At 39.7% G+C, this 22,842-nt stretch overlaps 2 protein-coding genes, 1 long non-coding RNA gene and 1 pseudogene across 20 annotated transcripts in view; 2 read left to right on the top strand and 2 right to left on the bottom strand.

Annotated features, from left to right (window-relative positions):
* The window catches only part of ZFAND4 (zinc finger AN1-type containing 4), a 64,622-nt gene extending 52,824 nt beyond the window's left edge, over positions 1-11,798 (top strand). For 9 of the 11 annotated variants that reach the window (XR_012487125.1, XR_012487124.1, XR_012487122.1 and 6 more), the window contains 2 exons: positions 9,975-10,092; positions 11,620-11,798. Coding sequence is in view for 6 of the 11 variants with exons in the window: in XM_074296341.1 (XP_074152442.1) it covers positions 9,975-10,092; positions 11,620-11,755 (254 nt within the window). In the remaining 5 variants the exon portion in view is untranslated. Of the gene's footprint in view, positions 1-784; positions 925-9,974; positions 10,093-11,619 lie in introns of all 11 variants that reach the window. The other 2 variants (XR_012487121.1, XR_012487123.1) reach the window with 1 other exon arrangement.
* The window catches only part of LOC141558727 (uncharacterized), a 49,427-nt gene that overhangs the window by 25,781 nt on the left and 804 nt on the right, over positions 1-22,842 (bottom strand). The gene's annotated exons all lie outside the window — the stretch shown is intronic.
* Positions 16,913-21,505, bottom strand: LOC141557286 (trafficking protein particle complex subunit 5-like; annotated as a pseudogene).
* MARCHF8 (membrane associated ring-CH-type finger 8) overlaps positions 22,060-22,842 on the top strand; it is a 110,714-nt gene continuing 109,931 nt past the window's right edge. For 2 of the 8 annotated variants that reach the window (XM_074296356.1, XM_074296346.1), the window contains exon 1: positions 22,060-22,207. The gene's annotated coding sequence lies outside the window, so the exon portion shown is untranslated. Of the gene's footprint in view, positions 22,208-22,237; positions 22,486-22,842 lie in introns of those variants that run through there. The other 6 variants (XM_074296350.1, XM_074296348.1, XM_074296354.1 and 3 more) reach the window with 5 other exon arrangements.

The raw sequence follows: 22,842 nt of genomic DNA, 5'->3' as shown, positions 1-22,842 counted from the left end.
GATTTTGATTACCCTTTTTATTAGTTAATTGAGATAGTTCTTGCTTTTTCTTAGTCTGTGCCTTATAACTCAGAATATAACTCACAAAATTCTAGAATCTTAGAGCTAAAACCTTAATTAACAACTAGTCTAATCCCAAGATTAGCCAGACATATAGCTAGCTGATGAGAGAGCCAGAGATAAAGCTTAATTAGAATTCTTTCCATTTCTAATATCTTTCTTCTAATGAAAAGGTAACCTTCTAAAGCAGGCATGTCAAACATAGGGCTACATGTACCTGAGTCAGATAAATGTCTATTTGGGAAATATTAGCAAAACACAGAAAAATAAAATATAGGTAATATTACCATAAGATTTTCTAAGTCAGTATGTGGCCCATAGGGATTCACATCTATGGTTTATTCTCCTTTCCACTCCCACCCCCATTTCTATTTGAGTTTGACACCAGTCTTAGTCTCAAGTCAGAAAATATCTGAGTTCAAAACCAGCCTCTGACTTATAGCTGTGATCCTGAACAAATCACTTTTCATAACAATAAAATGGGGATAAGAATAATGCTTATCTATCTGCTAGGACTGTTGTGAGGATCAAATGATAAAATATCTTTAAGTGCTTAGCACAGTGCCTGGCACATAGTACACACTTAATAAATGCTTCCTTTCCTTCTTTCTTCCCTCCTTTCTTTCTTGCCTCTGTGCTTCCCTTCCTCTGCTTCCCTCCTCCCTCCCTTTTCCCACCCTCCCTTTTTCCCCTTCTTCCTTCTCTCCTTCCCTCTCTGTGCCAGGTGCTGTGCTAAGAGAGCAAGGAGTCAAAAGAAAAAAACAATGATCATGCCTTTGTCCCCAAAATGGAAATGTCCATCTGGAAAAATATAAATCGATTGATTCTAAGTCCTAAAAATCCGTAGCTATCAAGGATTCATATGTAAGTTGTTATAGATACTTACTTTTTCCTTTCTTTACATAAGTGCACCCCATTGTATACACAACATATGATAGTGTGTATCTACCAAGAAAGCAATAGCAGAATGGTCTTTGTTCAGGGAGTCCTGGATCCAGATCCTGCCTGTGACATTTGAACTCAAGGCCTAGAACCACCTCTCAGTGCCCCAGGCAGCTCTCTTAAGACCATCATCTGCAGAGGAGGTGGTGATCTTGTTTAGTAGGGGGAGTTTCCTCACTGGGATTTCCCTAAACCAGTGAATTTATATATCTAGACCAGAACCACTTGATATGAATATGTGAACATGCAAAAACGATTGAGAGAATGTAGTCTGAACTGTAATGTGTAAGCTTGATTTCTGTAAGATTGAATCAAATTTTCACATAAAATTATATAATTTCAGAGAATCTTGTCTCACTGATTTCAGGAAAATAGAGAGTTTAAGGGCAAGATAATTTGGCATTATTGAATGTTCATTTTGTACAAAGAATTTGCCACAGATTTCTCTTTTCATTTTGGTTTGCTATATTATAGTAAAGCCTTGACTCTAGAATACTGTGTTCACAGAGAGCCTAGAAGTAATTAGATGCAAAAAAAAAAAAAAAAAAAAAAAGAATGAAAAGGTCAGAAAACCAATCAGTGAGCAATAAATAAGTACTTACTTGTTAGGATTACTAAGTGAGAACTGAGGTTGTCTGGATGGTGACAAGGTGAGAATTCAGGTTTTCTGGACAATTACAAGGTGAGAACTCAGGTTGACTTGATAGAGGGGGCAAGCTCATTGGCTGGGGTGGTTCTTCCCAGAAGCCCTTGCATTATCCCACGCCCATTCTCTGGGAGGATAAAAAGAGACAGCACTGGGCGCAGAGAGCAGATCGGCCTGGAGAAGGATAAGAGCTGGAGGAGATTCAGAGCCAGGATTCAAGAAGAAAGACTCTGCATTGCATCAGGCTTGACGGGGCTCTCTGCAGGAAGGGAAGTCACTTCTAAGGACAAGAGTTAACAGCAACTGCGTGGAGACAAAGGTTCGTTACAGGAAGAAGAATCTGTCTGAGAGATTTGAGTAGACACAGCAGATCTCTTCCCAGAGAGCGATCCAGCAGCTTCTAGAGACGACAGCTCGCTACAATTGGCGCCCAACGTGGGGCAAGGACTTTTGCTTATCCTGACAAGAGGAGCTAGACCAGACCTTTGCAATTTGGCGCCCGAACAGGGACGGACACGGTCCTGATTCCAGTGGAAAAGCTTCCGATCTAGATCTCAGTCTCTCTGACCCAGAACCGTGAGTAACGAGGAAACTTTGTTAAAGATTAAGTGAGCGTGCTAATAGATAAATAAGGAACTTAACTTGTTAAGGGCTAAACCAGGAATCTCTTATAGTGAAATGGGGCAAACACCTTCTGTTCAAGGAAAATGTTTAGAGAGCATCATCAAGGTTATGAAAAGCCAAGGATTGATTATAATTTTAGAGGAGATTACTGAACTTTTAAGAACTGTGAAGGTTATATGTCCTTCTTTTTCTCTGGAAGAAGAATTGGATCCAGATGAATGGGAATTAGTAGGAGAGCAATTAGGTGAACAGTACAATTACCTTTGTGACATTTTACCCTTTGGTTCCAGACCAAACTCAGTTTCCAAAGATACAATTCATACCTACAATTTAATCCAAATGGCTTTAAAAAATGTTATTCTAAAGGAAGAGATGAAGGAGCAAAATGGGGAAGTGTCAACTAAACTAGGTGAAAAGGATGAATCAGATAACAATGAAGTTAAGTACAATTCTGAGCAACAGCCACAAGAGCACCTCCCATCTCCTCCCTCAATTAACCCTTCAGGGGTGGAGCAAGAAGGAGGAGAGGAAGAGGCAGAAACACAAACAGAATTGCCTGTGAAGCAGCCTAAGCCTATGACAAGATTAGAAAAAGCATTGGTTAAAGCTAAGAGAGAAGGACAGGATATAAGTGATTTTATACATGCATATCCTGTGATTGAAGAGATTGACTCTGTAGGTAAAAAAAGGAGAAGATATGCACCTTTAGATTTGAATAAAATTAAGGATTTGAAAAAAGGTTGTACCCTTTATGGGGCTACATCAGCTTATGTCAAAATGTTACTAGATGGTTTGTCTTATGAAGTCCTAACCCCAAATGATTGGAAATCCATAGCAAGGATATGCCTGGAACCTGGAGAAAATTTATTATGGCTTGCGGAATTTCATGAATTATGTAAAATTCAAGCCTGATGCAATTCAGAGTCTTCTTCTTGTCTCTGGGAGTCCTCTCTTTTATTCTCCCAGAGAATGGGCGTGGGATAATGCAAGGGCTTCTGGGAAGAACCACCCCAGCCAATGACAAAGATGCTCCTTTAGAGGAGATCATAAGACGCTGTGCTACAGTGGGAACAAATGCTTTTTACACCCGGACAATGATGAATGTGGAAAGACAGGGTCCCTCCTGGCAAGGGCCTTCTAGAGAAACTCGGCGATGTTTTCAATGTGGAAAAATTGGGCATCTAAGAGCTCAGTGTAGGTATGGAGATACAGTGAGAAGACAGGGTGAAAGAAGACCTAAAACCCCATGTCCAAAATGCAACAGAGGACTCCATTGGGCATCAGAGTGTGGAATAATTCAGGGAAATGGGATGAGGGGCCCAGGTCCAGGGCCCCAGGCAAAAAAGACTTGGGACATGATGGCAGCTGATGTTACACCCAAAGAACCTTTAGAAGGCCAGGACTCTGATTTAATCAATCAGCAGAGAAGCAATCACATGGCAGAAAGGGATTACCTGATAAGTCAGTCAAAAGGCAATCAGATTGCAAAAATGGATTACACTTGGGGAGAATACAGGCCTTTTAAACCAACAGGGCTGTGCCCAGTGCAAACAACTCCAATGTAATTGTCAGATGATGAGAAGAGATTTAGAAAGTGGTAAATAGAAGGTAATTAGATAGGTTAAATGCCTGGGAGAGAGGGTTTGCTTGTATTTCTTCAGCAGGAGAAGGAATCAGATGGGTGCCAACGAGTCATATTCGCCTTGTCCATCAGAGAGAGACAGAAAAAGAGAAAGACCTCAAAATAAAGGAGAAGATCTAAGAAACATCTGACACTGAAAGAGCATGGATAATAAGAAGACTGTTAAAGAACTTTAAAAACCAGCAGGAATCATTAGACTTCCTCACACAAGATGAGACTAATGGACAATGGACTTATGGACATTTATAAATTTTCAATTTATGATTATTTGATTATGTTATATACTTCTAGCATGCGTTATGTTACTATGTTACTATATGCTTATGTAATTTATGTAATTATCTGTAATACTTCCCATATTGATGGATTTATGTTTCAAGGTCATGACTGTCCTATGTTCTTAATCAAAAGAAAGGGGGAGATGTTAGGATTACTAAGTGAGAACTGAGGTTGTCTGGATGGTGACAAGGTGAGAATTCAGGTTTTCTGGACAATTACAAGGTGAGAACTCAGGTTGACTTGATAGAGGGGGCAAGCTCATTGGCTGGGGTGGTTCTTCCCAGAAGCCCTTGCATTATCCCACGCCCATTCTCTGGGAGGATAAAAAGAGACAGCACTGGGCGCAGAGAGCAGATCGGCCTGGAGAAGGATAAGAGCTGGAGGAGATTCAGAGCCAGGATTCAAGAAGAAAGACTCTGCATTGCATCAGGCTTGACGGGGCTCTCTGCAGGAAGGGAAGTCACTTCTAAGGACAAGAGTTAACAGCAACTGCATGGAGACAAAGGTTCGTTACAGGAAGAAGAATCTGTCTGAGAGATTTGAGTAGACACAGCAGATCTCTTCCCAGAGAGCGATCCAGCAGCTTCTAGAGACGACAGCTCGCTACACTTACTGTTTATCAGAACCTGGTAGATATGGGAGAGTAGAATGAGGACATTCAGATGGTCCCTGTGCTTAGAGAACCTGAAACTCTTGTCAAGGGAGACAACCTGTATGTACTTTAATTAGTCTGTAGAATGATATTGTATGGTTTTGTACTTTTGTTGAGATTGGTCAAGGCCTAATTGTAGAAGCTTCAACTTAAGCAGAATTTCGAAGTCAGCAAGGGATTCTGCAGAGTCAAGGTGAAGGAGGGGATAGGGAGCACAAAAGTCCGAGGTAGGAGATGGAAGGTCATCTGTGAGAAAGAGGAATGAAAGAAGATTGGAAAGGGCTTTTCAGAGTCTAGAGGCAATAGGAGCTGTTGGAGTGAGGGAAATCACAAAAGAAGGATGGGAGTAGTGAATATCCTTAATAGCAGTTCTGACCCTGATTGATGGGACCATAGTTTTACCACTGGAAAGAAAATTGGACATCATTTAGTCCAACTACCTTCGAGAAAACTGAGATCTAAAGACTTTGTAGGGTTTGCCTCATTGACGCACAGCAAGCTAGTAGGTAGAGGTGAGATGTGAACCCAGGTCTCCAACTCCAGTGCTCTTTTTCTAACCCCATAATGTTGCTTGTAAGTGATAAAGATTGTGGCTGAGTGACAAAATATCTCTAAAGCAGAAAAGAGAGCTAGGAATGAGAAGATGAGACAGCAGTTCTGTGATCTTGGAGGCATAGGAACAGCTTGCCTTTTTGCACTCCTGAATCCTGTGCTTTTCAAAGTGAGACATTTCTCTAGTGACAGTCTAAGCCATGAGAGCAGCACAGCAGAGCCAATTAGAGCCATCCTTTGGGAAAAGGCGAAGAGGAAGATTAAGCTAGCCTTGACAGACCATGAAGCTTCTACTTGGTGAAAAAGGCAGGCTCAAGAATATAGTGGTTGACTACTATGGTCCATTGTTTTTTTTTTTTACTCTATGTGGGATCATGGCTGACTAGGGGCAGCCCTGTTCAAGTGACACATCAATAAGCTGCCTAAATTGGAGCAATGAGTGAACCTTTGCAAAAAAGATCCAGAGGTGCCTTTAATTGCCATTCTGGGGCTGATTGAAATGACAAAAGGTTCTTTATAAGCAAATGCAATTTCTTAATTCATGTGTGTTTTTCAGAATAGCCTTAGCATTTCAGATTTAGGTACACTTAAAGACTCTAGGTAGTAGCTAATAAAAAATGTTTTTTTCAATAACTTATGTCTACCTCCTAAATAACTTTCCAATAATGTTGAAACTGGAGTATTTAAACAAGTTTACAATTTCTACCATAGCAGGTATAAGTCAAGGCTGTGACTTGAATTATAAGAGGCACAGAATCTCAGAATTGGAACTGATTTGGGAAGCTATCTACTCCAAATTAACCAGTTTCTATACCTAAAAAAGAATTCCTTCTATCTCATAACTGGACACATGGTCAGTCATGTAACCTTTGTATAAAGATGTCAGATAAGGGAGAACTCATCACCTTCTGCCTCTTTCTGAGCATATATTGGTGTTGTGTATGTAGTAGGATCCCATAAAAGAAACCTTGAATATATTTACAGGCATCACGTGGTTCACCTACTGCTAAAAAATGAATGCATTACTAAACAAATGAAAATTTCTCCATCTTGTTCATTCATCTTTTTCTACCTTCAATGAAGTCAGAACCAACCAATCAAATCTATTTCTCTGTAAAAATAGTACATTTTTCCATGAGAAAGCAAAATTTAACTCTTTTTTTCACTTCCGGGTACTTAAAGTTACTTCATTTGATTCTATTTGTGCACTAGTGTGTTATTTAAACTATAGAATATATATTTTTTAAGATTGATGAGATATTTGCTCAATCTTGAAAGAGAAGTTGTAGAAAAGAATTGTGCCTCAGGTGGAGATGAGACTAGTCTTTAAGGTCCTTTTTAGCTCATGAGACTGAAGGGATTAGATGTAATCTTCCTTAAGACTCATCCAACCTGAACATCTACCTAATTCAACATAACCTGACCATATTAACGTCTTCATTAATTAGAAATAAGCTCCATCTTGTGGCTCTTTAGAAGACTGCAAGTAAATTAAATTTCAGGGAGAGGTACTCTGCTTTTCATTGAAAAACCAGGTCATTTGTGCCACTTACTGTACTTCTAAGCTTTTCGGCATAGATCCTGCCAATGTCAGCAGCCCTTAAGGGTAAATAATGTTGGGAAAGGAGCAGGGAGGGGATTTTTATTCAAAGTTGAGGAAAGGTAAATGTTAATAGGTTTGTCACTGACTTTAACTGTACTTGGTGGTTAAATAGGAGATTTTAAGTATTATGAATTAAGTGTAGAATTGTATAAACAAGATGGAATGGTAAAATGTTAATTTGGGCTAATTTGGAAAGAGGACCAAGTTAAAAAATATTTGAAAAGAAATAAAACTGTTAAATACATATCAAAACTCCAGAATAATCAACTAACCTAAGTTTTCTCAAATATAGATTTTGTAAATCGGCATTGATGAATAGATAAGATTCAATTTTATTTTAAAAGACTCACATATAATTAATATTCTAAAAAAGAATTTTGAAAATATATATTTCTTTTTTATCTACTTCTGTTCAGGATCTTATTTTTCTAAGATGTATTCTTTGTCTCCTCACCTTGATTGCCAGGACCCTAGTACTAATATTTTTTTCATGTAGGGTACTCAGCATAACTCTGAGCTCATAATAAATATTCAAGATGTACTTGTTTTGCTACATTTTCCCAGCCCTTTGGTAGTTTGGGATAGTCACCTGCCTAAAAAGGTTCAGGATATATTATGGTGACCTTCACCTTGACCAGGATGTGGAAGGCCTGATAAATATGCTAGAGAAGAGTTTGCCAGAAAGTAGGCACTCAGTAAATATTTGTTAAATAAAGGAATGACGGATGAATGACTAAGTAGGGAAGTACTACTATCTCATGCTTACTCCTTGAATGTTCCATGCTGGGACAAAATCACTTTTTTGATTTATGGAAATAAAAGTTTTGGGAAGCACTAAATAAGATGCAATTCAAAAGACTTTATAATACTGAAGTGAACCCTGTTCATCTGTTCCTGATGAATAAAGCCTTCCTTTCTGGAAAGATGTCATTTGGTATTTTGCACAAATAGTTTATAAAATGCAGATCCAGAATGATGGTGACTCCTGTATGATGATTCTTTATCATTCTATGATCTTTCCTATATATTCTGAGTCTTCCTACTAATTATATGAGAAAAACAAAGAAGATCCCTCCATCTTTCAGATATGCATCTGAAGTCAAGGAAAGGTTAAGGGACTTGCCAGCTTGTCCAGATGAACTCATGTAGTGAAGATGGGGAGGCAGTTCTGTAAAGAGGTCTTTGGTTATCTAGGGGAGATTTCCTTTGTTAGGCTTTGCCATCAAATCCAAAGACACCCAGAGACGGGTGTTTCTAAAACATTGGTGGGAGGAAGCACGGAAATTACAGTAGTCAGTATTATTTTCTTTTAAGACATAGTTGGTTTCTTTAATATTTTGCTTTATACAGGATTTTTAGTATATTCAGTGATTTTTCAGTCTACATTGAAATATAAATTTATTTCAATCCACAGGTCTTTTTTCTCAGGCTTCATTTTCCCCTGTTGGCCATCATTGACCAATTCCTCTTTCTGGTTGCTGTCTCTACTTTCTTGGCTCCCGAGATGCTGCTCTCTAAGATCCCCTCACATAGGGGTTAACCATTACTTCTCTGCTGTGTCCAATTTAATCCTACTTAATTCAATGCAATCCTACTTAAGTTGCCAGGAGCCCCCAATACCATCCTAGCCCTTCTGTCTTTTCCTATACCTTCCCCTGTAGATTCTCATATATGCTTCTGAACTCAATTTCCGTATATGGAACCAATACCTCCCTCATCCGCACTTGCATCGGGACTTTACCTCAGCCCCACCTTTCCAAATGCCTGTTGGCCATCTCTGAGTCCTCTCAGCCCCTCCAAGTTAGCTCACGAGGTTTCATCATCTTTAACTTTTTCAGTTGCTAAGTCTGGTCACTTCTCTTCCAAATTTTCTCTCTGATCATAGGGCCACCACACTCATTCATTCAGACTCCATCATGCCATGTTGTCTGCCCCCATGTGGAGGGCTTGAGATTCTTTTGATACTTCTCTTCCAATTCCCAGGGAAGCCCTTGAGAACTGCTTTTATTTATTCACTTACTATGCTTTCCTTCCCTGGACTCTTACAACTGCTTCTTACCTGGTTTTTCAGGCTCTAGCTTCTCACCTTTCCATTCTAAATCTCCCTAAGGCATGGTCTGGCCATGCAACTTAGCTGCTAAAAATCCTTCAGAAGTTACCTTATAAGAGTATATATATATATCTTATAAGAGAGTATCAGCCCTTTTTTTTAAGGCCCCCTACTGCCTCCTCTCAGGTTTAGTTTCCATCTCTACCTAGAGTCTTAGCAGTTTAATTTTGAGCGGCCTCAATCTTTAAGGTTTCCTTCAAGGAATAGCTCTTCCATAAAACTCTCTCTAATGCAGCTCTCAGACAGTCACAACATAGAACTTATACATTTCTTTTTCCCAAAAATGTTTCCTTCTCTTCAGATTTTCCTCATGCAGGTTATCTATACACTCAATGCTGCCCCATCACACCCTATCTTGTGTGGTATTTTTGCTTTATTATTCACCTGTCCTAGCTCCTCAGTCTGTACACTCCTTAAAGGCAGGTGGGTTTTTTGGGGTTTTTTTTTTCATCTTTGTATTTACTAATGTAGTTCAGTGTATCTCTCAGAGAAGCTTAATGTGAATTGAGTAGAACTGAATTGTTGTTCCTCAAGCAACATTGTTTTGGATGTTTCACATCAACTGAAAATTACTGGAAATATATAATCAAAGATTGTTAGTTTATCAAAGAAATTAGTTCTAAGTTGAGGGAATCTTTTTAAAAATATAGAGTAAATCCTATACGAAAATCATGTGTAAGTTCATTCAAAACATTTTGGACTAAACTAAATAATTCAGATCACTATTATTTTTCACATTGTACTAGGATTACCATAACTTTGACACTGCTAGGTGATTTTTCAGGAAATATATGTTGTGCTGAGTGGGATCTTATATAATTTTGTTTTATCCTAAGCTAATCGAAATATCTTGTCTCAAAACAGGTGAAAATACCCATCATCTTCCCCCTGTGAAAGCCCCTGTTCAGACCAAAAAGAAAACATCCAAGCATTGCTTTCTTTGTGGCAAGAAAACGGGACTAGCCACCAGCTATGAATGCAGGCAGGTTGCCTAGTTGGAAAAATTGAAATACTTTGTGTAGAGCTATCCAAGATGGGGATTTCTGTTGCTCCAACTCCATCCCTCAAACTCCACTCCCCAAAAGCTCAAGTTATAATTTACATTTCCATTGTTCCATGATGTTAAATTAATTGACCTTAATCAAACAGTTTTCTACCTTCATGATTGGCCAGAAATAATAGCCAGAAAAGAATATGTAAGTCCTTGAAAAGAAACTGGGGCCTGGAAACTCTTAGATGCATTAACAGAAGAATAGATCATTATTTTTTAGCCCAAACCTCTGTAAGGGAAGATGTTTGGTGTTGTTAGATATGCTATTATTAGAGAAGAAACTTAGAGAGTTGATAATCAGTTTGTGAAAATAAGAATAATTACATTGATGAACTTGGGAAGCATATATTTACAATTTTTAAAGATTTTCAAATGTACTTTTATAATGCAAATTCTTATATTTTAAAACTTCGGATTATATTTGCTTTTTTGAAAAATGAACCTTCCTTTTGAAGGGACAGAAAAACAAGTGCATTTTAATTTTTCACTTGCATTGAATTTTTAATATGGTTTTCCTTTTTATGATGGCTATTATTTTTTAATTCATGTAAGTACTAATTAGTCCAATGAGAACCGCTTCCCTTGGGCTCACTCAGACTAGTAACTGAAGTTGCTTAACACAATTTTAATACAAATAATTTTCTTTTTTAAAAAGTCATATTGATAATATTTTTTTGTTCTTACCTACATCCTAGTCATTACTTGAGGGTGGAAGAGGAGTTTTTTCTCTCTCTCCCTCCAGATTGAACCTTCCCTTATAACAAAGAACCAATTAAACAAAAGGGTTCCATAAAGTGTCTGTCCCTGATAAAAGTAGCTGAGGTCCAGAGTTTCTCACCTCCCCCTGCCAAGGTGGGGAAATGTTTTTCAAGATCTGTTTTCTGGGTTCAGTAGTACTTTTGCCATTACTTTTAAGGAGCTTTTCATTTATACAGACTCATATTTGAAAAGACCTCTCATATATATATAATATATATATATATATATATATATATATATATATATATATATATATATATATTTTTTTTTTTTTTTTTTTTTTTTTTTTTAATTTCAAATGTCAGTGCTGGCAGATTTTAAATCTGATTTTCATCCACAATTAAATTCCCAAGATAACTTAACTTTCTTCTTAAGTTTACAAGCTACAAGGGAAATTTTGAACATTGTTTATGAAGGTGAAAAATTTTTAATATTCTTTAGAGGACTAGGCCCCCGTTCTATCACCTGAAAAGTGTTTTATTATAATATGTAGTATTCCTTAATTAGCACAGTAGAGGAGTTGGGGGGTTGGAAGATTATTTTGTGGCTATAGTTTTCCTAAGTGGGAAGAAAACAATGTGTCTAAGCAGCTCCTAGAAAAACTAAAGGTTCCATCTGACTCACTAGGAGCTCTAGCTCTGTTTTTATGAGCCTATCTTAGAAATGTGATTATTCATACACACTTTCTTTGTGCTTTAGATGTGGAAACAATTTCTGTGCAACTCATCGATACGCAGAAACCCACGGCTGCACTTACGATTACAAGAGTGCAGGAAGGAGATATCTACAGGAGGCAAATCCTGTTGTTAGTGCACCAAAACTTCCAAAAATCTAACTATGGTGGCACTGCCAGAGAAAATGGATTATTAATGACAGAAGAAGTATTGCTTAGACTGAATTAATTTTGTTCGACTCCAAAAAAAAAAAAAAAAAAGATTTGCCAAGTAACAAAAAGCACACAATTCATACTGTTGGAGAGTAATGTGAACACTACTGTCATTAACATCTTTATTCTATAGTGAATCAAAAGTTTTAAAAGTAGTTTTTAAAAATTTACACTATAATGATTTAACTTTTGTTATTGCACGTCTTGTGTTAAGTGTTTTATACTTGAAAATGCTATTTCACTAGACAAGTCTTTAAAAGATGCACTTTACTAAGTTAATTTTACTGTGTAACCAAGCAGATTTGAGGGGGTGCTAAATGAGAGTATCATAGAAGGTCTTCATGTCATGGAATGTCTTCTGTATTCAATCTCATCTGTTATTGTTTTATTTCATTTTGTGTTTAATCCCATGGGTGATCTTTTAAGTTAATTCACTAGGAAGCTCCCCCTTCAAACCACATTTTAAGAACATTGAATTTGCTGTGTGGTGTTTTATCACGCATTTTTCTCTTCCATTCAGATTGGCATTCAGATATTGTGTATACATTCTACAAAACATATCATGTGAATCACAATATATATTTCTTAAAACATTACTCTGTGTATGGCAGTTTTTTAAAATAGACAATGTCCCACTTTTTGCCATGAAATACAGAAAACAGCTTATTTTAACTTTTTTGTAATGGATAGATTTTTTTTTTTAAAGACTTCACAACTTGGTTTGTTTTGCTAAGATGTTGAATACTGTTACCAAGAGAAATTCAAATAAATATTCAATTTTATTATGGGTCTGATGCATTTTTTATAAGTAACTCAGTAATTTTAATTTTTATATAAGCCAATCTGAAGTGAATGCAGAAATTAAAACACTTAGAAAATAATTAGCCTTTATCATTAAATTCATTCATGGAAATAGGTCAGTTAAGCCCAAGGGGCAACCAGAAATATATTTCTGTGAATTTGGACTATTTAAAATACCAAGGTCCAACTGTGGTTAGAACTTCACTATTTCCATATCAAATTCGATGATGTGTAAATACGAAAAGAACAACTTTGCCAAACAGCCAAGAAGCATCTTGTCTGCTCCAAATCCATGCTGCCGATTTACCTCTAGGGGCCAATTAGTTCAGCTTTTCTCATGTTGACCCACAGGTATTTTCTTAACTTGCCATGTCCCCAGAATTTCTCCTTTCTCCACACCCCAAAATATTAGGAGAGAGGTGCTCAAATTGAGAAATAGAGAAAGGAAGAAAAGGTAGGCAGAAAGTGGAAGAACCATCTTAAAGAAAATTTAAATCTAGGTGGGTTGAGGGGACACAATGGTAAAATGGTGGCTATATTTGGGCAGCCATCCAAAACTGCCCACATGAAGATGTGGCCAATCTACAGCACTCAAAAGAACTAAGCTTGAGGCTAAAGAAGCTTCACTCACATAGGTCATGTGCATGCCCTGGTGGTGACAGCTTACAATTTAGATCACTGTGGAATCCTTCCAGGACTAGGCCTAGGACAGGTGAGCATGAACAACAAGCAAGTGGCTTTTCTGACATCTAGGTATAGAAAGTGTATAGAGCGTGCAATAGATGAAGAGCTTGAAGCCAGCTTCTTCTTTTTACAGCAGGAGGTTTAGATTTCATAATCCTAGACCAATTCAGGATACAAAGCTCAGTCAGTTTCCTCTCTTGATTGGCTTCATCCATGTTCCGTTAAAGTTTCTTCATGAATAGCATGTTCCTGAGAATAAAGTTGGTGGACTCTTATCTGGGGGCAAAAGTGCTTTTTGTAAAGAAATAATAGAACTGGATTTGTTCCATTTAATGAGGTGTCAGAGGCTGGACTTGTCTTCTGGTACAAACCATGGGAAAAGCATTATGTCTGTTCTTGAGATAATACAAGGTTTAGTTTAAAAAAAAAATGCAAAAAGGCCTGATTCCATCTTTTGGAAGAAACTTCCTTGAGAGAGTGATCAAAGAGGATAAACTTAGAACTTCCTCGCTGACTTGCCCTTCATGGAAAGTAATCACTAACTTTGAGGTGTTCCTTTTTTCATTTTTAAGAGAAAATACTTTTCATTTAATGAAAATATTGGATGAAATATTTGTTTTTTACAACTCCATTTGTAAATTTCACTTTTTCTTTCTTTTCTTTTTTTTTATAAAGGAAAAGGCACTGCTAGTGAAGATTTAACACGTGTAAATTTAGGAAGCCAGAACCTCCAAACTGACAATGAATAAAATGCAAGAATGACCACACATTATTTTAAATGTAGCTTTTAATAGTCTGTAACCTTGTATTACAGACTAAACAATAAGCCTTTTTTCTTCCAAAAGGGAAAAAAAAAAGGTCAAAATACTTGGTTATGGTCAATTCAGTTTGAAAAATTTTTTTTTGTTGATTTACTTTTTCACCTCTGTACAGAAAAGAAAACTAGTTTATGCTTTGTGTATAATAAAATATTAGCATTATATGCATTGCGTCATGTGGTTATAAGCATTTTTAATGAGAGAAATTTTGTTTTATGGAACTTAGTTTTCTTTTTTGAAATATATATACATAGGTGTATATATGGTCATAATATGTGTGACAAATTTTATAAGGAAAATAGGAATAAATAATCTAAAGCTTTCTTGAAAATAGTGGAGTGAGCTCATAAGAGAGCTTGGGACATTTTATATTCCCCTTAGCAATATCAATAAAAGCTAAAGAAAAGCTAAACTGCTAAAAGGCCATGTAAGAAAGTGAAAGTCACCACTCCCATTCAATTTAACAAACTTTTTTTGAAAATGAGAAAACTCAAGAAGGGTTCACACAGTTTTGACCAATTTCTGAAACAAAAACACTAGAAGAAATATAGAGAAATAAACTATGAGCTCCTGAATAGTCCTCAAGTAGATAAATAACTCACTCAAAGAATTTAAGGGAAAATGAATTCTGGCAAGAATGTCAATAAAAGAGCTTATTGAAGTTTACAAAAATCTTAGAACTGAAGTTTAAATTACATTTGAATAAAGTCAAAAAATAAAGAATTTAAACATATATAAAAAAAGATCAAGAGAAAAGAATGCTTTGCCTCAACCTCCAAAAAGATATGGAGATTATGGTAGGAAAATTGAGAGGATCTGGGGGTGGATTAAAGAGCACAGACTTTCAAGTTGAAAAGCAAATCACAATAGAGGAAGTGAAAGCATAAATTTAGAAAATAACCTTATAATTTGGAAATTATGTGATAAAGTAACAGATTAGGACAATCTCAGAACCACCACAAGAGAAGAATCAAACATAAACATATTCCAAAAATACCAGTTAAGTAAAATTGCAGAATTATTCATATAATAGTTTATGTATATAATCTCAAGAATAACTTAAAATTTGTCTCCAAAATACATGATTAAACAAAGGGAGGATCATGCTACAAGAAGACAGAACATGCCAAAGGATACCAGTCAGTACATATTACATAGTTTTCCAGAACTGGCAAGAAAGATTTGAAGTACACTATTAGATTAAAAAAAAAAACCCAAGGACTGAAAACTCAAAATCAGTTGTCCAGCAAACTTAGTATTCAATGACAAGAAATTTTGGCCTGGGTCATCTAGGTGGCCCAGTGGATAAAGCACTGGGCCTAGATTCGGGACCTGAGCCCAAATGTGGCCTCAGATATTAGACATTAGCGGTGTGACAATTTTTTTTTTTTAATGGCTTAATGTAAAAAAAACTTTCAACAATTATAGGGACCCAAAGTGACCTGCCTTGAGATATAGTAGGCTACTCTATGAGAAATTTAATATCAATATCAAGGGATAGGCTACTAGCAACTGGAACATTAGGATAGGCCTTCTTAAATGAAGTTCAGGAGCTTAGTAAGTGAAGGTTCACAATCTGGTTCCAACTTTTCAAGCTTATTGTACATTATCACAATCAGCGGTCTAGTTTAGGAGTTTTCATATATCCCAGGGGGCTATGAAAAGCTTGTCAAGAGGATATATGGAATATTTGGCAGATATTTTAGACTACTGAAACATATTTAGAATACTGAAATAATGGTATTAATGAAAACATGATTTGAAGAGGAAGAAATTACAACAACATTTTGAGTCACTTGCCCAAGCTAAAAAGTTTGGATCCAAAATCCTTCATATGCTAGAGAAATTCATTAACAATCCATGGCAAGATGAGCTAATTGAGTTCCACAATAACCTGAACTGAATTGATTTCCAATCAATGAAATTATAATCTTTTTAATGTTGAAGCATATCCCAATTCACAAAGTTTAATTTGTTTTGTAACATCTTTGTGAATCAGGATTCTCAGTCTTATTTTCAGTCAAAACAACACCAATAAAACATCCTGGAAATGAAACATGATAGGGCATCTCTTTCAAATCTATTGAAAATAAAGCATCGGTTGACAACAGGATGTTTCATTGTTTTGTGTTCTGATAGACCCTCAACAACTTTTTGCTATTACATGTAAATACTTTGTGAAAAATCAATCTCTTATTCCCAGATACTTGGTATAATGTATATGTAAACTTTAGAATTTATTTCCCTTTATGTTGAATTAGGGTTACTGGAAAGTATACTGAAAGCCAAAGGGTATAGGAACCGAAAAAGATTTGGGAGCCCTGGCTTTCCTAAACTGACCCTGCTGCTTCCTTACACATGACAGCTCTCACCCAATCCATGGTCTTGGACAGGCAGTGCTCCTTACCTGAGGGGTACCTCTTAGAAGCCCCAGTTTGTTTTATAATTCAGCTAGATGCCACTTCCTACCTGGGGCTTTCTCATACCAGCTGCTAGTATCTTTCCCACAAAACTTACATTTTGATTTTGTATCTTCTTAGCATTTAACAGTAGTTCTCTGGGTGGAACCTCAGGTTTCTGAGAGCAGAAATTGTATCCCTTGCACCTGGCATTTAATAGGAGCTTAAAGCTTATTGACTGATTGAATTCACTTTTTCCTAAATCTATTGCACTCCCTCCTCCCCCGCTCCATAATTAATTTAAATTAATAGGATTTTTCCTGTTCCTTTTACTGTTTTGCTTTAATCTTCACAGAAAAATCTGACATGCTCTCGGTGGATAAATACTATTATATGCTTGATAATTCAGAAGCTAATTAATTTTGTTGTTTTTAATATCCTGCCTCTTTTGGTTATAATCCTGAGCATCCCTACAAAACAAAAGGGTAATTGATAGCGAGTGAAACAAGAGTGTTTTTTGTTTTATTTTGTTTTTCCCCTGACTAAACTGTTCAGCCAAAATAAATCTTTCCAATGCATCTCCATCACCCTTGATTCAGTAGACCATTAATGATGCTTTATGGATTAGCATCTCCCTTCGGGGCTAGCCCCAATCTCCCCCCCAAACATCCCTGCTTTTTTGTTGACTATTCAAATATGGATCAGTATATAAAGGTTGTTCAAACATGTATTGAACAACTGAGACTTCAAACAAAGCAGCTGCTGTAGAAAGATCTCATTCAGGCCTATCTGGTTCTTCAGGTTTATGTTGGAACTGAGACACTTGTAGGGTGTCTAATAGTTAACGAAAGGAACTTTACTTAACTAGAGCAGGGAAAGTCTATTTAATGGGGCTTCAGTTGATTACTGCTTCTTTGTCTAGGACTGATCACCAAGAAGCTATCTTTGTCAGTAGCTCAAATTTTAGTCTTGTTGGACAACCAAGTCTGGCAGATGTTTTCAGTATCTTTTAAGCTAGCCTAGACTGCATGGAGTAGAGTCTTCAGATATTGTCCCCATCACAACAGCCAAAGTACAAGGTGAAATGCTCAGCAATTAACCACGACAGGTGGCCACCAATTTCCTATTGGGTGCCAGCAGCACAAAGACTCAAGAATACTCTTGGGGGAGTGGTATTCTGGCTAGTTACACAAATCAGTTCTGCAAATCAGCTGAATAACAAGCAGGCTACGGCATGAACGGATCTGACGAGGAATTCCTAGATCCTCCCCAATTATAACTCACATTTATGTAGCGCTTTAAAGTTTCCAAAGTGACTCATAATGTATTTACCTTTTTTATTTTATTTATTTTTTTATTATAGCTTTTTTATTTACAAGATATATGCATGGGTAATTTTACAGCATTGACAATTGCCAAGCCTCGGCGCTTGGTGCTCACCCCAAAGATGGGAAGCACATCCCAGCCACATGGGCAGCATATGCAAGCACATTAGGTCATAAGGTAGGCTGTGAGTTTCATACCTAGCCCCACTAACTGCCTGCCCTAGGAATCTTAGGCAAATAATTCAACATTTTGTCACTTGTCAAAGTGAGTTGAGTTGGACTAGATCACTTCTGAGATCTGGCCCAGCTGCAAACCCTTTCACCTCCAGAACTTTTCCCTCTCCCCCAATGGTAAATGTCCTGGTTTGCCTACCATTTCCGAGGCGCTATCCTTGCCCCTTTCTCACCAGCTACCTCCCTAAGAGTGTATCATATCTACCTTTTCATTCCTGTGACTATGATCAAGTAAACATTGCTGGAAAGACTGTGTTAGTATGTACATAGTAACTATCCCTGTAATTTTTTAAAACAAAAGGATAGAGTGCCAGCCCTGAACTCAGGAGAACCTGAGTTCAAACCTAGTCTCAGACACTTTAATACATCCTAGGCAAGTCACTTAACCCCAACTGCCTCAGCAAAAAAAAAAAAAAAAAAAAAAAAAAAGTTCTTTAAGAACAGGTATAGTCTTATATATTTGTGAAATGGGGAATGTTGGCCACTGAGTCAGTTCCTTAAGGGAACTTGCAAAATTCCTTGCTGATAGAATTTCTAGAAGAAAAGAGGCTGGAAAGGGAGCCTACTTTTATGAGGAATAACAGAAGTATCTTGGAGAGAGATAGGGCATGCACAATTTGTAACTGTTACCTGTCTGTTAAAACAGGGAGAAAGAACCTCATTGACTACATGCCCTACATAAGAACTGGGGAAGGAAGGAAGGAAGTTTAAAAAGAGAAGAGAGAAGAAAAGGGAGAAAGGAAGGAAGGAAGAAAGAAAAGAAGGGAGGAAAGGAGGAAAGAAGGAGAAAAGGAAGAAGGATAAAGGAAGGGATGATGGAAGAGGAGGGAGAAAGGAAGAAAAGAAGGAAGAAAGGGAGAAGAAAGGAGATTACTTTTTCTATTCATGAATGAAATTGGTCTATCTTTTTTTTTTTTTTTTTTAGCATTATCTTTGCTAGGTTTTAAAATCAAGACTCATACAACAACTTGGGTCACAAAACCTATTTTGTTTAGAAACAATTTTCTCAGTAAGGGTTTATTGGCAGTCCTGGGGTTCTTGGACACCCTTGACCTGCCTGAACCTAGTGCTTTACAAATAGGGAAACTGAGACCCAGAGAAGGAGGGCCTGGTCAAAGTCACCAAGCCTGTGAGTGACAGCCTGAATTTGAACCCAGGTCTCTTGCCCAGGTTCTTGCCCAGGGAGACACAGGGAGCCAAGTGTCCAAGTTGTAAACTATCACATCTCAATACATGAGGAGGAGAAGAAGGAAAAGGAGAAGGGCTTTAATAACTTTTTTTTCCCATCTTAATTCAATCTGTTTTATCAATTTTGGTATTTTGTATTTTCCTTTGAAGATGTCCTCTTAGGTATCCTAATAACTCTCTTCATTCATTTAATGAGCAAGAATGATTAGATTGGCTCCAAAAGTGAGGAGCAAGGGATAAAAGCTACAAAGAAACAAATTTAGCTTAATGTCCACCTCTAAGGAGCTCAAGTAGATTAAAATGTAATTGGACAGTAAAAAATAAATAAATAAATAAGAAAGGCCAAACCCAGACTGTGGAGATTAGCCTGATCAAGCCCAGAGGAACCTGAGCCCCTTGTCCCTGAGCACACCAGGGAATTCACTCCCTGACACCAGAAACTACAGACAAGGACTAGTGACTGAACGCAAAGTCAAGAGCCAGAAGGGATAAGGGTTCACATCATGAGGGGGTGGGGAGACTAGGGAGGTTGTTCATCTGGCAATGCAAACAATCCAGGAGTACAAAGGACAATGGCTCAAAGGTACAAAGAAGGGCCTGGCACTCTCATTCTCTAGTCTGTCCTCAGCCATCATCCAGGGCCCATCCAGGGCAATGACAGCCTCGAGGAACTTGATCATGAGGGTGCTCCCCTTGTGCCAGTGGGCAATGACCTGGCAGGGAAGCCACTGTGGGTGAGCACAGCTTCAACTACACCTGCTGTGAAGCTGGCATAGTAGAGCGTGCTGTTCTCTTTGGGCACGGGGAGATGTAGGTGTTGATGAGTGGTTTGCACTGGATGATATAGTAGGTCTTGTCGTCATCTTGTCTGCCCCCTTGACAAAGAGTGGCGCACCCAGTACCCTGGTCTCCCATCTGCTGCCCTTCTCCTGAGTGGCCAGGCTGTCCAACACTTGAGTGCCCACCCCCTGACCCCGCTCTGCCAGCCGTGCCTGCAGCTCTGCCACAGAGTACACACGATTCTGGCAATACTGGACCAGCTCCGAGAACAGCAGGGAGAAGGCCCTCGGGCTCACCTCCATCTGGGCCTCACTAGTGACTGCTCCAGGATGGCCGACTAAAAGTGTAAATATGTAAGAATAAATAAAAATATAACACAACATAGAAAATGATCATTGGTGTTGATCTATGCCAATACGGGGCCCAGAGAAATCCATTTCTGTTTGAGTTTGACATCTCTGAATTACATGATCTCAAGTCTCTTCTAGCTCTAAGCCTATGATTTGAATTTTAAAATGGAAAACCCCTTTTTGGCTCACTGGCCATACACTAACCATCCACAGGCTGCCTTTTTGATTTGCCAGGACCAGTCTTTGAGGACTGGAGAAGGAGAGCCGAGGGAAGCTGATCTCATTTTGTCCATGAAGTAAGGGGCTGACTCATGGCTAATAAGTACGTAGGATGAGGGTGTAGACCATGACTTACAGGAAGAAGACAAGTTTGGGAAAAGTTAAGTGGAGAAATGAGATAAGAGTAGAATAAGAGAATTGTTGAGCAACATTTAGGGGCCAACTGCACTTGTGCTTTGCCCACGTATGGTGGGTGAGATCAGCAGAACTATCCTGCCTTCAGCTAAGGACCATCAGCTGTGCTTCCCCCACGTCTCTGGCATCTGTGGCCTCCCCTGCTCCTTCCCTAATTCCCCGCCCTGTTACACTCTCCCTACGTTACTGCAGTGTCTCTGGATCTCCCCACTTGCATTTTTCTTTTCTTCCGGACAATAGCCTGATGGCTTTTCAGTCGTTTCTGACATTGTGTCCCGATTCGGGGTTTTCTAGGTAAAGATACCGGAGTGATTTTGTCCAATCACGCGTCTGTCAATCTCCTTCCTTTCTCTTTTCATCTGTTAATTTCCTGCTCAATTTAAAAGTCCTAGGAAGCCCCATTCCTAATCCAAACCACAAAAATGTAATCAACCAGTTTCCTTCCTGAATCTCAGCTACGTACAGCCCTCAAGGCGTCTATCTTATAACGATTGCATTTTAATTCTTTGTTTAAAGACCCGGGACTGAGAGGAATAGCCTCCTTGCAGATAATAGAGTCAAATTCGGAGAGATCTGGGCACGCCGGCCGAGGAACAAAGTCCCTCAACGAGTTATGTAATAGGGAACAAGTCAGAAGTGCAAACGAGAGCTGATGCAAGGCGCGAGCGTGTACGGGGGTGCAGCCCGGGCCTCCGGGACCTGCCATCCTACGTCCACAGGGACGGGAGGGAGCAGATTGTGAAATTACTGCCGCCGCCACCTTCACGGAGCTCCGGGCCGCCGGGAAGCCGTCTGCCACCCTGCTGGAAGGGTGAACAATTTGGCCAGAGCTGAGCCGTGAACGGCCTCTTTCCAAGCCCAGTCAGAACAAATAGCGTGAGGGTTCCCCCTCCCGGGGCTCGGTGCCCCGCGGCGCGTTGCAAAGTTGGCCAAGCGTGGTCGGAGGTTTTTCGGGGGCCCGAGGCAGCACAGGACAGAGACATGTCTCGCCCCTGCCAGCTAGTCCCGCCAGGTGACCCGCGGCAGACGGGCAGCGATTGGACGCAAGAATGAGGAGATGGGCGGCTAGATGGGTAGGTAGGATTGAAACCTTGATCTTTTCTCCCTAAATCAGCTGTGCTCCTAGAGAACTCTGCGCATGCTCAGAGACACGCCCCTCCAGGCTCGAGGAAACAAGCTGTTGCCTTGGAGTCGCCGCTGTCCCCGCCTCCGTTCTGCGGCCATGTGATCCACACCACGTGACTCCCAGGTGGGCCTGCCCCCCGGCTGGTCCCTTTTTTCCCCTGAGGTGAAAGGCGGCGCAGGCGCAGTGGCGCCCGTCCCCGGCGTCCGTCATGAGGGACCCGAGTTCCCGGAGCCGGAGTCGAAGCCGGAGCCGGCGGGGAACGCGCTCGCCCGGGACCCGGAGGTAAAGCCGCAGCCATCTGCCCGGCTCCCCCTGCCCCTGTCCCGGGGACAGACCTGGGGCGCCCCCGGCCCCGCCCCTCAGGCCGGGTCTGCGCTTGGGGGAGGAGGAGCCGGGCCGGCCCCGCCCCGGACCCTGCCCGGAAAGTGCGAGCCCCGATCCCTGCGGATCCGCGGCGGTCCTTGGGTTCTCGGACACCTTGGATCTGCCCGACCCTGGTGCTTTACAAACGGGGAAACTGAGACCCAGAGAAGGAGGGCCGGGCCAAGGTCACCCAGCCTGTGAGTGACAGCCCGCATTTGAACCCAGGTCTCTTGACGCTGGAGTCCTAGAGGAGGAAGGATCCGCCCTTATGCATCCCCTGGGCCATTCCGGCGGCCGGCCTCCAAGCTATCCGTCTCCCACTGCAGGCATTCTCCCGGGCTGCCCCTCCATGGCCGCCTTGTCCCCTTCCTCCCCAAAGAGGACTTTCCCGGAGCTCCAGTGCTCTCCTCTTTGTCCGAGGCTCCCCTCCCCCACTCGATTGGCAGGTTCTCGAGGGCCGGCACCGGCCTTACCCAGCACACAGTAGGCGCTTAATAAGCGCGCGTTGACTGACTCGCTTTTGCAGATAAAGAAGCAGAGTCCTCAGAAAGGGG

Source organism: Sminthopsis crassicaudata, chromosome 2 (assembly GCF_048593235.1).
Source record: "Sminthopsis crassicaudata isolate SCR6 chromosome 2, ASM4859323v1, whole genome shotgun sequence".
In the NCBI taxonomy this organism is placed as follows: Eukaryota; Metazoa; Chordata; class Mammalia; order Dasyuromorphia; family Dasyuridae; genus Sminthopsis; species Sminthopsis crassicaudata.
The sequence above is the reverse complement of the archived record's forward strand: the minus strand, read 5'-3'. Positions and strand labels throughout refer to the sequence as shown.